The 14,604-nt window shown below is 48.6% G+C and overlaps 1 protein-coding gene across 3 annotated transcripts; it reads left to right on the plus strand.

Annotated features, from left to right (window-relative positions):
- The first annotated feature begins 2,723 nt into the window (after positions 1 to 2,723).
- On the plus strand, positions 2,724 to 12,006 carry LOC119220276 (zinc finger protein 646-like). Of its 3 annotated transcripts, none has more exons than XM_037476171.2 (7): positions 2,724 to 2,971; positions 4,726 to 4,985; positions 5,174 to 5,420; positions 7,230 to 7,319; positions 8,763 to 8,969; positions 9,094 to 9,225; positions 10,461 to 12,006. In XM_037476171.2, exons 1-7 carry the CDS (start codon positions 2,837 to 2,839, stop codon positions 10,623 to 10,625), a joined length of 1,236 nt encoding a protein of 411 aa, XP_037332068.2. In that variant the 5' UTR covers positions 2,724 to 2,836; the 3' UTR covers positions 10,626 to 12,006. The 3 variants fall into 3 exon arrangements, with proteins under 3 accessions (XP_037332068.2, XP_037332066.2, XP_062422193.1); XM_037476169.2 differs by having other exon boundaries at positions 2,725 to 2,971; positions 9,094 to 9,273; XM_062566209.1 differs by lacking the exon at positions 7,230 to 7,319 and having other exon boundaries at positions 2,725 to 2,971; positions 9,094 to 9,273.
- The last annotated feature ends 2,598 nt before the right edge of the window (positions 12,007 to 14,604 follow it).

A 14,604-nucleotide genomic window follows, 5' to 3' on the forward strand; every position in this document is an offset into this window, starting at 1 on the left:
CTTCAGGCATGCTTGGACTGCACAGACTGGGATGTTTTCAGGACTGCTACTAACAATCTGGATGAGTTGACAGAGGCTGTAACTTCTTACATTGACTTCTGTGAGGACAGCTGTGTACCATTATGCACCAGGGTGAGTTATAACAACGACAAACCCGCTTTACAGTGGAACTCAGAACTCAGCTACTGCAGAAGGATCAGGCATTTAGGAGTGGGGACAAAGACTTGTACACAGAGTCAAAATACAGGTTTAGCAAAGCAGTGAGAGAAGCTTAAAGACTGTACTCTGAGAAACTCCAACAACAGTTCACAGCAAGTGACTCTGCTTCGGTTTGGAGAGGCTTTAAACACCTCACAAACTACAAGCCAAAAGCCCCCCACTCCATGAATGACCTCCGCCTGGCAGACAAGCTGAACAAGTTCTACTGCACAGTCAATGTCCTGACCCATCCCCCACAGCTCCACCAACCTGTCCTAGTCATGACGTCTTTTGAACGGCTAGTCCTGTCCCACCTGAAGACCCTCACCGACTCCCTCCTGGACCCCCTGCAGTTCGCCTACGGAGCCAAAAGGTCTATAAACGATGTCAACATGGCCCTCCACTTCGTCCTTCAGCATCTGGACTCCCCAGGAACCTACGCCAGGATCCTGTTTGTGGACTTCAGCTCTGCCTTCAATGTCTGGTGGGGACGAGTCCGCCTACAGGTGGGAGTCTGACCACCTGGTGACGTGGTGCAGTGAGAACAACCTGGAGCTTAACGCCCTGAAGACAGTGGAGATGGTCGTGGACTTCAGGAAGAACGCAGCCCCACCTTCCCCCCTCACCTTGGGTGACTCCCCCGTCATCACTGTGGACTCCTTCCGTTTCCTGGGCTCCATCATCACCCAGGACCTCAAGTGGGAGCTGAACATCAGCTCCATCACCAAAAAGGCTCAGCAGAGGATGTTCTTCCTGAGGCAGCTGAAGAAATTCAACCTGCCAAAGACGATGATGGTGCACTTCTACACGGCAATCATCGAGTCCATCCTCTGCTCCTCCATCACCGTGTGGTACGCTGCAGCCACAGCCAAGGACAAGGGCAGGCTGCAGCGTGTCATCCACTCTGCAGAGATGGTGATCTGCTGTCTCTCCAGGACTTGTCCGCTTCCAGGTCCCTGAAGCGAGTCAAAAAGTTTGTGGCCGACCCCTCTCACCCCGGACAAAAACTGTTTGTGCCCCTTCCATCCGGCAGGAGGCTGAGGTCCATCACAACTAAGATGTCACGCCACACTAACAGTTTCTTCCTGTTTTTTCTCATCAACAGCCCGGGTCCTCCACTGACTGACTCTAACATCGCACCGTTCACTTTCTTCACACTCCACATGAACAAACATTTGTCACTTTCTGTTTGCTGGTGCACTATTATTTTTAACTTTAACTTTTTAACTCTCATTCCTTTATTTTTAAACTAACCCATAGCCTCAGATTACTAACCCATAGCGTTATATTTTATTATATTCCTCTTGCACCATGTTGTCTTGTTGTCCATTGTCTTACTGTCTGCTGTCATGCACCAAACGCCAAGTCAAATTCCTTGCATGTCTGACATATTATGGTAATAAATGTTTCCTGATTCCTACATTCAATAGATTAAAAATCGGTCATTCTGTAACGAAATAATGTTTATGTGAATATTCATTCAAACTTTCCATTAAAGTTCATAATTGATGTAATTATCCCTGTTGCTAGTGTTTTTTAGGTCAGTGTGTTATGGGTTAACATTAATGGGCGGATCAGAACGTAAAAATAATTTCTCAAATACCTGTAAATAAGCAAAAGGCTGTACTTCAAAATACACTTGTTATATAAATAGTCATATAGTTTTATATTTATAATGGGTGGTTTGAATGCATACTATTTAATTGTGTGTAATTAGTAACTGGTAGTGAAGCAGATGAATAAAATAGCATATAGATCGGCGAGATTGCGACTCTTTGCTGTCCTGGCTCCCAGATGGTGGAATAAGCTCTCTGATGACATCAGGACCACAGAGAGCCTCTACATCTTCCGCCGAAAACTCAAGACACACCTATTTAGAATCTACCTTGACTAAAACACTAACAAACTGTAGCACTAACAAATCGTAGCACTTTAATCATACTTATAATAGCACTTATCTGTAACACGTTTTGAAACTACTTATTTTACGGAAATTGTACTTTGTTGTTTCTTCCGAGTTTGTTCAAATGCACATATTGTAAGTCGCTTTGAATAAAAGCATCAGCTAAATCAGTGATTCTCAACTGCTGTACCACGGGGCTTTGCATAGGAAAATAAAAATTAGAAGGAAAAAAAATCATCCTGTGATTTTATTTTGAAGGGACTTTTTTAATGCAGCGGAGTGTCGGTTTTTTGCAGGCTCGTCCGTCCATGTTTTCAGCAGCGTGTGCCAGGTTGGGTCAAACCATTCTGAAATGGGGGAGACATTGGGTTTTTAGGATAATTTAACATCCTGAATATGAAATTCAGCTTATGAACTTGATTTTGAATAAATTTGAGATGTTGAGAATGTTCCTCGATGTGGGTCGCGGCTTGTCATTAAGGGCTGATGGTGGGTCCCGGAGCCAGACCAGTTGAGAACCACTGAGCTAAATGACATGTAATGTAATGACATGTAATGTAATGCTGTAGTTCTACTCCCGTCCGGCGGCGGCAGTAATGCTGCGCGTGCTTCCATATGTCCACCGCCAAAACGCTCATTTCACAGAAGTAATATTTTTCTTTTCGGAAGAAGATCCCGACAAAGCGGCCCTATTTCTTTTCAGCCAGTAAAAGTCGAATAAATCGAAAACCGACGATGTACGCCAGGACTAATACCGGCAGCACACACGGAGACTTTCAGGACAGAAACGGAGTGAATTATGTGACATCGACAGAGTCTTTCGGCCACTGCTCTCAATTGTTCTGGAAAAAGGATCCCAACGACTCCGGAGTAAGAAAGCCAGCTTCCACCGACCGTTAGCTAGCGACCCCGGCCAGTAAATAGCCTCAGCGAACGGCGAATGGAGCTATACGTGACCACCGAAGCACCGTGCATTGTCTCTATGGCGCATGGGATTGTTTACCAAGAGTCTGGAGTCCGGTTCAGCTGCACTCGGGTGTTGTGAAGCCGCTGGCTGTGATACAGAACCGCTCCGTTAGCTATTTGCTAACGCACCAGTGGTCATGCTGAGCGGCGCACGGCCTAGTTCGACTCCTAGCTGCTAAGTGGCTAGTAGTGATTAGCTCCTGCATACTGTGTATCTCACACCTTCCGTAAATGGTCGGGTGGAATTGGACGTGTTACACCCCCCCCCCCCGCTGTGCCGCCACCGTGTTGTGAACGGGCGGCGGAAGGTTAGGGGGAGGGATAAAGAATGTTATTGTAGCCCAGCATCACCGAGCTAATGCTAACAGCAGACAAACAAACAGCGCGGCTAGCTACCCTCGGGGTCCGCGCTCCAAGACGTTTTTTTCGGTGGCACATTGAATAAACCCTGCGCTTCGACGCGGTCCCCTCTGCCATTTGTGAACCGCAGAAGGCTTTTTTTTTAGCAGCAGCGTGTGTGCGTAATGCCCCGCAATACTGTCAGCGCGCACCGCAAAGTAAACACGACCGGGCTGTCCCACAGGAAACGGGAGCGGAAGACGCCCCGCTGAGCTCTTTGAAAGACCCCTTTGTGGTGCCAGACTGTGCGGTTCATTCATGGTAGCCCACGGCCGAAAAATGATCTGCACCGCGTACACAGGCATCCACACTTTAATGCATATGTTAGGACGTGTTCTGCTGAACGCTCGTTATCATTCAGGGGGATTAGCGGCACTTTTCAAAGTGTCACTCACCTTACATATTCCCCTCTGGTCTCTCTGAAACTACGTGCGTTTAAAGGCAGCATCTTCAAAAAAAGAGAAGAGAATAGTGTGCAGTGTTGGACTGGACTGCATTGTGTTAAGGCGGTTTCTGATGTCTGAGTGTATTCACAGAGGGAATCAGGGATGATGGAGGTGAGCATCGTTGGTTCCCCACGGCAACGGGCCAATGGGATTTCTGTTTTGGATTATTGCAGAAAAATAAGCTCCCGGGTAAACGCATGTTTTGTCCGGCAAAATAATCTGCCTGAAAGAGCAGCGCTTTAGGGATTTTTTTTAAATGGCAATTGGAGAAAGTGAAAGTTATAGCAGTAAAGGAATTATATCAGCGTCCCATGACTTCACGTTCAACACCCGCAACTTTCTTTTGCAACAAACCCTGACACTCACTCATGTATCCGAACCAAAAGTGCCAGAAATTTCCTCAAATCCGGAACAACACCTGTTTACACTTTTCAAGTTTGGACAAACCAGACTTCTGGGTTTTCTGTAAAGGCATAAGCCCTAAAATGATAGTGTTGGGATGAGATCATATCTATAACCTGGCATTTGAGCTCACACTCGGCACCATTTCTGTGTTTGGTTCCAGTCCCATGCAGAGCTCTAATGTAGTCAGCGTTGCTGTCCGTGGTGCTGAGATGCCTTCCACCTTTATCATTCTGGGGCTGGCTGATTTGAAGCCATATTTTATGATGTTGTTGAGATTTCAATTCGACTGCCATCGCGCTGCAGATTTTTTTACGTTTAGCCGCATTGCTAGAAAATATAATTTCATACCCATTCAATGTAGTTGTGGTTCACCCACAGTTTTTAAATGCGTTCCTCCCTCTCCGACAGCCGAGTTCGACCATCAGCTGGTGCGACCAACTCCCCACGTCCTCGGCGGTCCTCTCCAACTCCAGTCTCTCCTCGGCGTCCCTCTCTAGCTCCAGCCTCTCCCTGGAGTCCCGAGCGCCTCCGCCGCCGCCGGCTGTGACGACGCCGGACGACATGGACTCGGACGAGAGGCCGTACGTCTGCGACCTGTGCACCTGCGCCTACAAGCACGCCAGCTCCCTGCTCAACCACAAGCTCACCCACAAGACCGGAGACTTCAGGTGGGGACCCCAGACCCTTGTACTTTTTCCAGTTTCCCCTGCATTCAAGGCTTCAGCGGTTGTCTGTTGATGCCAATAAAGGAGGCCAATTGTTGTTCGGTAAGAACTCCTAACCATCTGGTCTCGACCACCCCCCCCCCTCCCTGCTCCTCCCTTTTGTCCCTCCCGTCCCTCTGAAAAAACCGTAGGTGTGACTTTTGCAGTAAGCCCTACACCAACTACATGTCCCTGCGCAACCACATGCGGATCCACGGGCAGAAGCGCTACATGTGCGACCTGTGCGGGAAGGCGTTCCGCCTGGCCCGGTACCTCCGCAACCACCAGAGGATCCACGACGACGGGCCCAACCGCTTTGACTGCCCCTCGTGCTGTAAGAGCTACAGGACCATGCTGGAGCTGGCCCAGCACCGCTGCACCGCCGCCGCCACCAACCAGGTGGGTTCTGGGTGCTGCGAGGGGGGGGTGCTGATGATGCACGGGGCTGCTGTGCCTCAGGAGCTTACATGTTTTAAACTTGCATGACATATTCAGGTTGTTGCATTAGCGTGGCGGTTCCTTGGGGCGATGGTGGCGCATGGAGTAGCGTGGTGCGCTGCGAGCCGCAAGGATGTAAAGCGTGGGTTATAATGCAATGGAAGTCGCTTTGGATAAAAGCGTCCGCTAAATCACATGTAATGTTGCAGAGGAGAGGCAAATGTCTTTGCTCGTAACAGGGCCCGCATTTCTGTCCTCGATCTTGACAAATTTGCACATTGATGTGTCTCTTTGAAAAATATTGTTTTTGTCACACGTGACTATTACAGGGCAAATCATTTTTCTCCCCCATCATGGTGGAGATTTCTAAGCTTCCGACAATGGACATCTTTGAAATATGTGCTGCAGTGTAGCTGAGTTGAGTTACTTACGAGGATTAGAGAGCAGCGATACATCGGCCCATCCATCGGAACCGCGACCCTTTTAACCCTTTTAAACAAAAGAGATTTAGTTTAACCAAAACTGCGGTTTCACTTCAGGAGGATCAGGTCCGTTGGAACCTTTGATTGACATTTTATCTGCACGTGTTAAAGTTGTGATGGAGTATTCTGAGGGCGGTATTTTAGCACGTTGTTGTTGGTGTTTTCTGTTGTGTTCATTTTGGGAGATAACTGGTGGGGGGGCCTTCAGATATCTTAGAGCTTCCACGGTATCTTTCTGGTATGAGAGATCCACACAGTCGCTACAGAGGCAGCCTTTCAAGCTTTAAAGGGGACATATGAAAAACCTTTTCAACTTTTCAGTGCATACTTAAAGAGACTGTGTTCAGAGAGGATGTAATTTACTCACAGCAAACTTCAAAACATTCATTGCCATCATGCTGCTCCAAATGAGGGCTGATACAGGTGTGCTAATAATGCAGCTAGCTTCACCGCTAGGACGCATTGACCAATTGTATTACTTAATAGGGCCAGTAGGTTTGGCCCAAAGACGCAATGTTTCTGCATCTTTTATGTCCAATAACTCCAAAAACACCATCGCTTTAATGTATTGCTTTGACATCATTAATCAAGCTGTGGCAGTATCGGGAAAAGTGTGTGAGTGTGTGTGTGTGTGGGGCTTAGGCTATATCCACACTACCATGTTTTAATTTTAAAACACATATGTTTTGCTATATTAATGCCACATATATAGTCCACACTTTGCCGGCGTTTTCCACCCCCGAAAACGCAGGGGTTGCGTCTTGGTGTGGACTGTCTGAAAGGGGTGTGTTTGGAAACCGTGACGCCCACATCCGCGTTCGCAATTTGATTGTTTTTTAGCAGTCGTGAGGTGTCCCTCCCCGATTAGTCTCACATTATTATTATACGGGGTTTAACTGTGATTCACTCAACATGAATAATCAGCGCTGTCAGCCCTCTCTGAGCCATCGTAGTTCTTCGATAAATGTTGTGCTACTAAACCAACCGTGTGTATATCATCTACTTCCTGTTTACACCGTCACACGCACTCCGGGTGAGCATTAATAAATCATGTGACGTATGTCTGAGAAGGTTGCCGTGCGCAGATCATCTCAATCGATGCTGAAACGTCTGTGTGGACGAGGAAAACGGAGTAGTGAGGATGTAGGCTGAGGCCAGGGTCAGGCCGAGTTCAGGGAAAGAGGCAGGCTTTAGAGGTCAGGAAAGCAACCCGATTCCTAACAAATATAGTAATCCAAACTTTGTGTGTGTGTGTGTGTGTGTGTGTGTGTGTGGGTTGGTCAATAAGAACCGGTTCAACTGCCCGTCCTGCTTTAAGAGCTACCGAACCATGCTGGACCTGGCTCAGCACCGGTGCAGCGCCGCGGCCAAAAACCAGGTTGGTGTGCGCGTGTGTGTGTGCGCATGTGAGGCGGATGGAATCGTAGCTGTGAGTAAGGGCCAACTGGTACAGCGGAGTGGTAGATATGATGCGCAGGAGGACGTTCTAGTGGTTGAGGCTGATCAGAACAACTCAAACCGGTGTTTCTGTCTCAGTGCTGCTGAGGTGAACCTCCTTTTGACAAATGCAACTAAATGCACAGACGATGGGAAGAATCATTTCTACCCCCAGCGCCCCCCTGGTGGGTCAGAGGTAATGAGTTGTTGTAATTGTTTCTCCGTGAGTGGATCGAACTCAGGGCTCAATGTTAAAAATGGTTGACCTTTGTGCTGATTGCCACTACTGGTCCATCTTCTCTGCTTTCATAGACGACCCACGAGCTGTGTTTTCCAATTTAGCACAAAGCGGCCAACGGCAGAGAAAATGGTTGCCAGTGGCAACTGTTAATGTCAAAGCCTGCGATGTGAGTGACGTCCATCACGTAGTTGAGCTAGAGCCAGTACGACGCTGCCTTTTTTGGACAATATCACTTTTAAATGTGATCCTGAGTGTGTTTTTTCACGTTTTTAGTCCATGTTTAATGAGTGGGACTCCGCTTTGTAAAGTGTAAAATATGGCGGCTACGGAGGACGGTCCCAACTAACAAGACGAGACCTAAAACAAAAACACGCAATTGGATCAACAGACTTAATGTGGATGAAGATCTTAGGGCAGAAGGTTGGAGGAAAACCTCGACATCAGCATTAATCCTGTGTATGAGGACAAGTTGACGGGGAAAGCAGATTCTTTAGACACTTTTCAAGTGGAATTATTTTGATTTTCTTCATAGTTATTGCATTAGCAGCAGCAGATAGCAATAGCCATGCCCCCATTGGGAGAAACCAACAGAAGTACCAGCGGGGGAGGAGTGGGGGGGGTGCATGCACCAGCAAAACAAATTTCAAAACAAAACCTTAAAAAAAAAAAGTGTTACGGTGTTAATAATATTTAGCCTCCGGCAGGCAGCTGAGTCCGTCTTGCTTTCTCTGTGTCTCGCAGTAGTTTAGTGTCACTTATCCACTTTAGCTAAGCCACCCTTACACCCCCACTTTAAAACAATGGAACTGTCCCTTCTTAATGTTCAAGTTGTCCAGGCTGGGTAGAATCGATGCGAGTGGTGCGTGTGCGTTTGTGTGTTTCTGTTTGCATGTGCGTACCACCGGCCCGCCCCATCCCTCATGCAACCCGTTTGACAGACAGGTGGGGGCTAACGAGCCTGTGAGGCGTCTCGCTCTGAGCTGCTTGTGATGCAGAAGCAGAGGTGCAAAGGAGCTCACCACATCCGTCCGTCCCCTCCGCTCTTCATCGTGTCCATGCGCCGCTGGCCATGCATGCGTCACCCATTCTGTGCACGCAGCTGTAAATGATTGACAGAATGTCCCTTCCTTCCTCCCCATGCAGTCTGGCAGCCGTCGTTCCAGTTACGGCGCCAACGCCCGACGTCAGCAGCAGCAGCAGCAGCAGCAGCAGAACAGCACCAACTCCATGATGCAACCGCCGCATGGAGGACACAGCCAGCAGGAAGCCCTGCCCCCCCACTGCGTCTCCCCCATGTCCCAGGGAGGGCAGGGCGGCGTGTCCAGCCAGTCTGTGCCTGACCCCCACCAGGTAGAGCCGAGATAAATCCCTGCTTTTTTTCTGGCCCTAACCCAAGAGCCTTTAGGCGCCCGTGTGCTAAGCTCTCTCCGTCTCCTCTGCCCCCCCCCCCCACCCCCCCCTTCCTCCTCGGCAGGGCCGTCCCAGCTCAGTGTCCTCCCAGAGCAGCCAGCAGAGCATGAGGAGCTCGTCCTCCAACAAACACATCTCTTCCTCCGGTGCCGCCCCGTCCTCCTCCTACTCCCTGCTCCAGCCCCTGGTGCCTGAGGTAAAGGAGCTGAGCTCGGGATACACTAGGCTGAGCGCCAACCCCATGGTAGGAGAGAGCTGCCGCCGCCGCAACCCCCACTCCCTCTCCCCCGCCTTCCCCCCAATCCCTGCCGCCGCCCGCTGCCTAGCTGTCTCCTCCCTGTCCGGCTACTAACACCAGGAGAGGGGGACTAACACTTGGGAACCTCCGCTCGCATCTCCTCAAACGTACAGATCTGCTCCTGTTGCGCCACGTTAAACCAGCCGATAAAAGTTCAAACGTTTCCGATTTTTCAGCGCCAGAGTTGCACCGCTAGTCGAGGTCCCGATTTAAATGGGCAGCCAATGGAGGCGGGCGTTACTCCGTCACCACTGACTTCCTGTTTATGGGGCCATAGACGTGGATGTTAATTCGAATGAACTGTATAATTCACCTCTGGTTATCGGGTAAGTGAGTCGCTAGCTGTAGTCGCCAGGGTGTGAAACGCTCCGGACTAAAACCCGCTTCCATGAGCTCCTCCTTCCGCTCGCGCTCCCAACACGGCGGCAGGGTGCTACTAACCTGGGGCTGTGCTGCTAACGTAGTCCCGCCTTCTGACACTAACCGTCCAATCCGCTGTGTGCTGCACACTGGGATGTTGAAGCTGAGGCTGCACGAGTCCTATTCTGTAACACAGTGGCAGTGCTGGAACAGAACGGGTCAACAGGCATCAGGGTTAATGGACCCATTGACTTCATTCATTCTGCAGGTTCAGAACCAGTTCTGACTTTAGTGTTCCTTGTGGTCCAAAGTCCTGATGTGGACATAGTTAATGTTCGAATATACAGTTCCAACGACAATGTATGTTGACTTGGGTCTGCATGAAGAAACATTTATCCTCACTTAACATGTATATAAATAAAAATAAAGACGTCATTTGAATGACTCTGGCAGACCTGCAGACATTAACAAGATGGTGCTCAGACATGTGCAGCTCAGCCCTCCATCTTCTCCATCTCTCCACTACACCTTCTCCATGTTGTCTGAGTGTAGCACTCTCCATGCCCTCCCCCCCCCCCCTTCCTCGTCCATCTCAACTGCACCGTGTATTGCTACTGGTTATGAATGTGAGGAAAGTCACTTTGCTCTGCTGACATTGATATTTTACTCTTTGTTCCCCACCCCCTTTCTTTCTCCAACTCTTTTCTCGACTGTCTCACACCGGTTCTCTCCTTCTGGCTCTCTACCCGTTCCCCCCCCACCTCCCCCTGCAGCCGAAGCACCAGGACACTTTCTCTCTGGCCCCCCAGCGGCCCCTCACCATCAACCCCATTGGCCACTCCCTCCATCCGAACGGAGCGCCCACGCTCAAGCCTTCCCCCGTGCCACGCACCATCCAGGCCATGCCCTGGGAGCAGCGCTCCCTCTACAATCAATGAACCCCCACCCCACCCCCCCCTCTCCAGGAACCAGCTGCCCCCCTTCCCATCACGTTGCGTCCAGTACCACGTACCCTCCCCATCCTTCCTACACCCTTTTCGGACCCAGCATCAAGGAGGGAGGACTTTGGACGCCACTTCCCCACTTTGCCCCTCCTTTTTGGAACGTTGTGTTTGGGATTGGGGGGGGGGGCATCGTTGAGAACTAGTTGAGATTGAATAACTGAGTAGTTAGGTTTAAAAAAAGAAAAAAAAAATGTGTTGCCTTGACCCTCATGTATGATCTATGCCATGTACTGGATATAAGTTAAAATGTCTGTCTCCTCACTTAAGAATTGATCCCCCTCTCATAAGGAAAATATCTACACCCCCCCCCCCCCCCCATTAGGATTACAGCCCCTCCCCATGTGTTAAATAAAACTAAATGCTATTTTGTATATGGAAATTCCTCTGAGTTGGATATGTTTCTTGGAAACATAAAAGCTGACCATCAAGTGAAAGAAATTTGGGGGGGGGGGTGACCCCCCTGTCTCTCTCGCTGTTGTGTTGTTTCCAAACGTTTAACATGCTCCAGAAGTCTCCAGCACGCCTCTCCCCTCCGAGCAACGACGTCCTAAGGGGGAGTAGTCCGGCAGCGTGAAGGACGTCCAGCCTCCGGGGGGGGGGGGGGGTCCTTCGCTGTAACCCACAACTCAATTTTGTTCCAAGCCTGCACACCTGTCGGTGGGGGGTGGGCAAATTTAGGAAAGGAATGCAGTACGAGTCTCCACCCCTTGCAGTTGCTACGCCGCAACTGTCCACATGTCTGTTCCTCTCACTTTAAAGCACTTTAAGACAAGTGCTGTATAATTATTACCCCCCCCCTGTGAAGATGTAACGTGTCTTACATCCTGTGCCCCCCACCCACCCGCTCTCATGACTGCAGCAGCTGAGGGTCCAGCTTGAGCCTGACACCACTGCTGCATCTGGAAGCTATAGTGGCCAAAATGCAGTAAACCTGCAGCCCCCCCCCCCCTTACTGCTCCCAGGATGGACATAGTAAACCGCCCAAACCCTTCGGGGTGTTTCGATAAACAGCCAATCACACACCCGCGTCAGAGTGAAGGAAGTGAATTATGATTTTGTCTTTTTGTAAACGGTCAGTTTTGACATAACAGTTTTTAATCATGGCTCCGATGTGTAGTTCTGTTACGTTTCTCCCGCTAACACGGCGTTTGTCAAAAGACCCACAATTCTACTGACATTGTATTTTCTCTTTTTAAAGTTGTTTCTATTTTTATTCATGACATGTTTCCATTGTTGCTTTCTCTTTCTCTCCTTGTAAAGTGTCTGAGTATTTAGAAAAGTGCTATACAAATAAAATGTTTTATTATTATCACCACCAGTGCTGCTTTTCTTACGCGGATGAAGAGACGTTGGTTTTATGTGGAAATGTTCTGTTCTATTTCAAGCTCATGTCCTGGAAGGGAGGAAAGCTCTGGAACCAGAAAAGGAGTAAGTGGGCCTTCAAGTGAACACCAAGAGGAACCAGCTGGGACACTGCACTTCTCCACCAGAGGGCGACACCCTGCTTTTTCACTACATTTTCAGTTTTAGTCATTCTGTTTTATAGGACCTTTTATTCAACGGATAAGCCCATTGTTAAACAGGTGTTATTTAAATGACTTCTAAAATGAATACCTTTTTATAATGCGTACAATAAAACCATTCCCCTTTACTTCATGGTGCCTCTGATAAGGAGGAGATAAAACAGCCACGTGTTTTATGATGTTTTATGTCACATTGCTCTTCTGGGTGGAGGTTCAAACGTGGCCGAACAGCTTGATATTGCTTCCATCAGTTGACTAAAGTCTGGATGACACGTGACTCTTTAAAGTGATAGTAGGCACTGGCCTTCCTCATTCACAAAATATTGCGTGATGAATAATTGAGTGCGTGAACGAGACCAACTTGTTTCATTAAACTCTATCTCTATTTCTACCAGAATCGAACAGCTTTAGATTGAATGATATGAATGTGATCTACATCCGGTTGGCCGCAATGGACCCGCTTTATTTGTTTTAATTTCACTTCTAAAATGGAACCTGCATGAAGTTGGTAAATTTCATGAGCCATTACTTTTCTTTTCTTTTTTTACTTTAAATGAAATTTATTATGTTATATACATATATATTTTAAAATTACCTAATGAGTATCTGTATTACCATTACTAGTGTACATTTACATTAAATAACCATTGAATTGACAAACATGGGTCGCCATTAAGTCCACAGGTGTTTATTTAGTCCCACGATTCCACTGCAGCCCACCGCCGTACGTGCACGTGGCGGGAACGCGCATCGGAATTGGACCCTCAATGAAATGAACGGGAAGAAATCGCGCGTCCTTCGTGGGGTCGATTGAGGCTCCGCGGTGTCCCGCCGCGCGAGACCCGGGCGCCAATCGTGATGAATTAAATTAAGTGTACAAACGCACGCGGGGTTTGTCCTGCTCGTTTGCGGGTTACGGATTTAAAATGATTCTCCCTTTCGATAGCCGGGGATCGTGTTCGGGCCTCCTCGGATCCGGGCCCGGTGCTCCAGACCCGGCGGCTGCTTTCATTAACGGTCATAATCGATAAGGCAACCTCGCGCGTAATAACCAATGTGGCTGTATGCCGGCGACCAACCGGAAGCAGTTTTTTTTGGTGGTTTTTGGGGATCAAAACGGGAAAACGCCTTTACCTCGAACGAGCTCTAAGGAAGTTCATAGACCCAAGATATTTTTTGGCCGAAATTTAATTTAATTTTCCTAAATATTTTTTTTAACATGCAGATAATTCAAAGGGGAACAATTAAAGCCGACGGTGATTACGGTAGATTTATATTATATTTACATTAAGTTGTCTAAAACTAACTAAAAGATAATACCCTGCGTTTGTCCGAGAACTTTTCAAGATGTTTTCTTTCAAACTAAAAGCTTTCCTTTTTAATTAGTTTTAGTATTTTTTCACAATTACTGTTGCGCTACAGCAGGCCTCCTCCTCCCAGCTGAGGGCCACGGCCTTCCCTCCCGCCCCGGCATGCAGGCCCCGGGGTGCGGGGACTCGACCCGGCCGCCTGGTGGTAGTAGAAGCGCGCGCAGTGGAAGCATGGAGACGTACAAATAAAAAGGTAAACAAAGAGGGCGGCACATGTGTGTCTGGCGTTTTCTTGTGAGGGCAGAAAGGGGCTTTAAATGAATACCCACAACTGCACGTTATATTCCTACGTTGTCACGGTAACGTGATAAGTTGCAGCAAAGCGCTGCCCCATTACAACAAACTCTCACACTGGACAACGTACCAGTTGGTGACGTCATGGAGTCGCGAGGGGCCAGGGTTTGAGGGCTTAATGGGACACTAATTCCTTCTGCTAGTGTTGTTTCTTTTAAATCTAACGCCTCAAAACGGAGAAGAAGAGAAACATGGTTTTTTTAGTGCACTCTCAGCGCAACACGGCCGTGGACATTGAGAGTGGAAATGTTTGTCTGTCATGGGTTCTTTCATTCTTTCTCCACAGCGGAGGGACCCCCCCCCATGCCTGCCCTCTCCATTTTGTGTACTCTTGAGAACAACTCTATTCTCATCTCCGTCCGCCACGTGAGGGACTATTTGTTTGATTCCAACTCGCGCTCGGTGAGTCCTTAAATGGTTACGCGCGCGCGCGCGCGAGTGTGTGTGTGTGTCCGTAATATAAATATTCGGTGCGATTGGGATCCGGTCCATGCACGGAGGGAGGGGGGAAGGGGGGGGGGTTCTGATTCATGGTGGGAAAACTAACACGAATACGAGAAATCGTTAAACACACACGGTCCTCGTTACTGAAGACACATTTCGACTTTCTTCGTTGTCATCGCGTCGCTGTTTAATAAGTCTTTGGTTTTCTTATCGATCATGAATGAACATCGATGAAAAGGGACCAAGTAGAACGTAAACCTAAGTGCACGAGGGGGGGTACTT

This window comes from Pungitius pungitius, chromosome 12, assembly GCF_949316345.1.
Source record: "Pungitius pungitius chromosome 12, fPunPun2.1, whole genome shotgun sequence".
In the NCBI taxonomy this organism is placed as follows: Eukaryota; Metazoa; Chordata; class Actinopteri; order Perciformes; family Gasterosteidae; genus Pungitius; species Pungitius pungitius.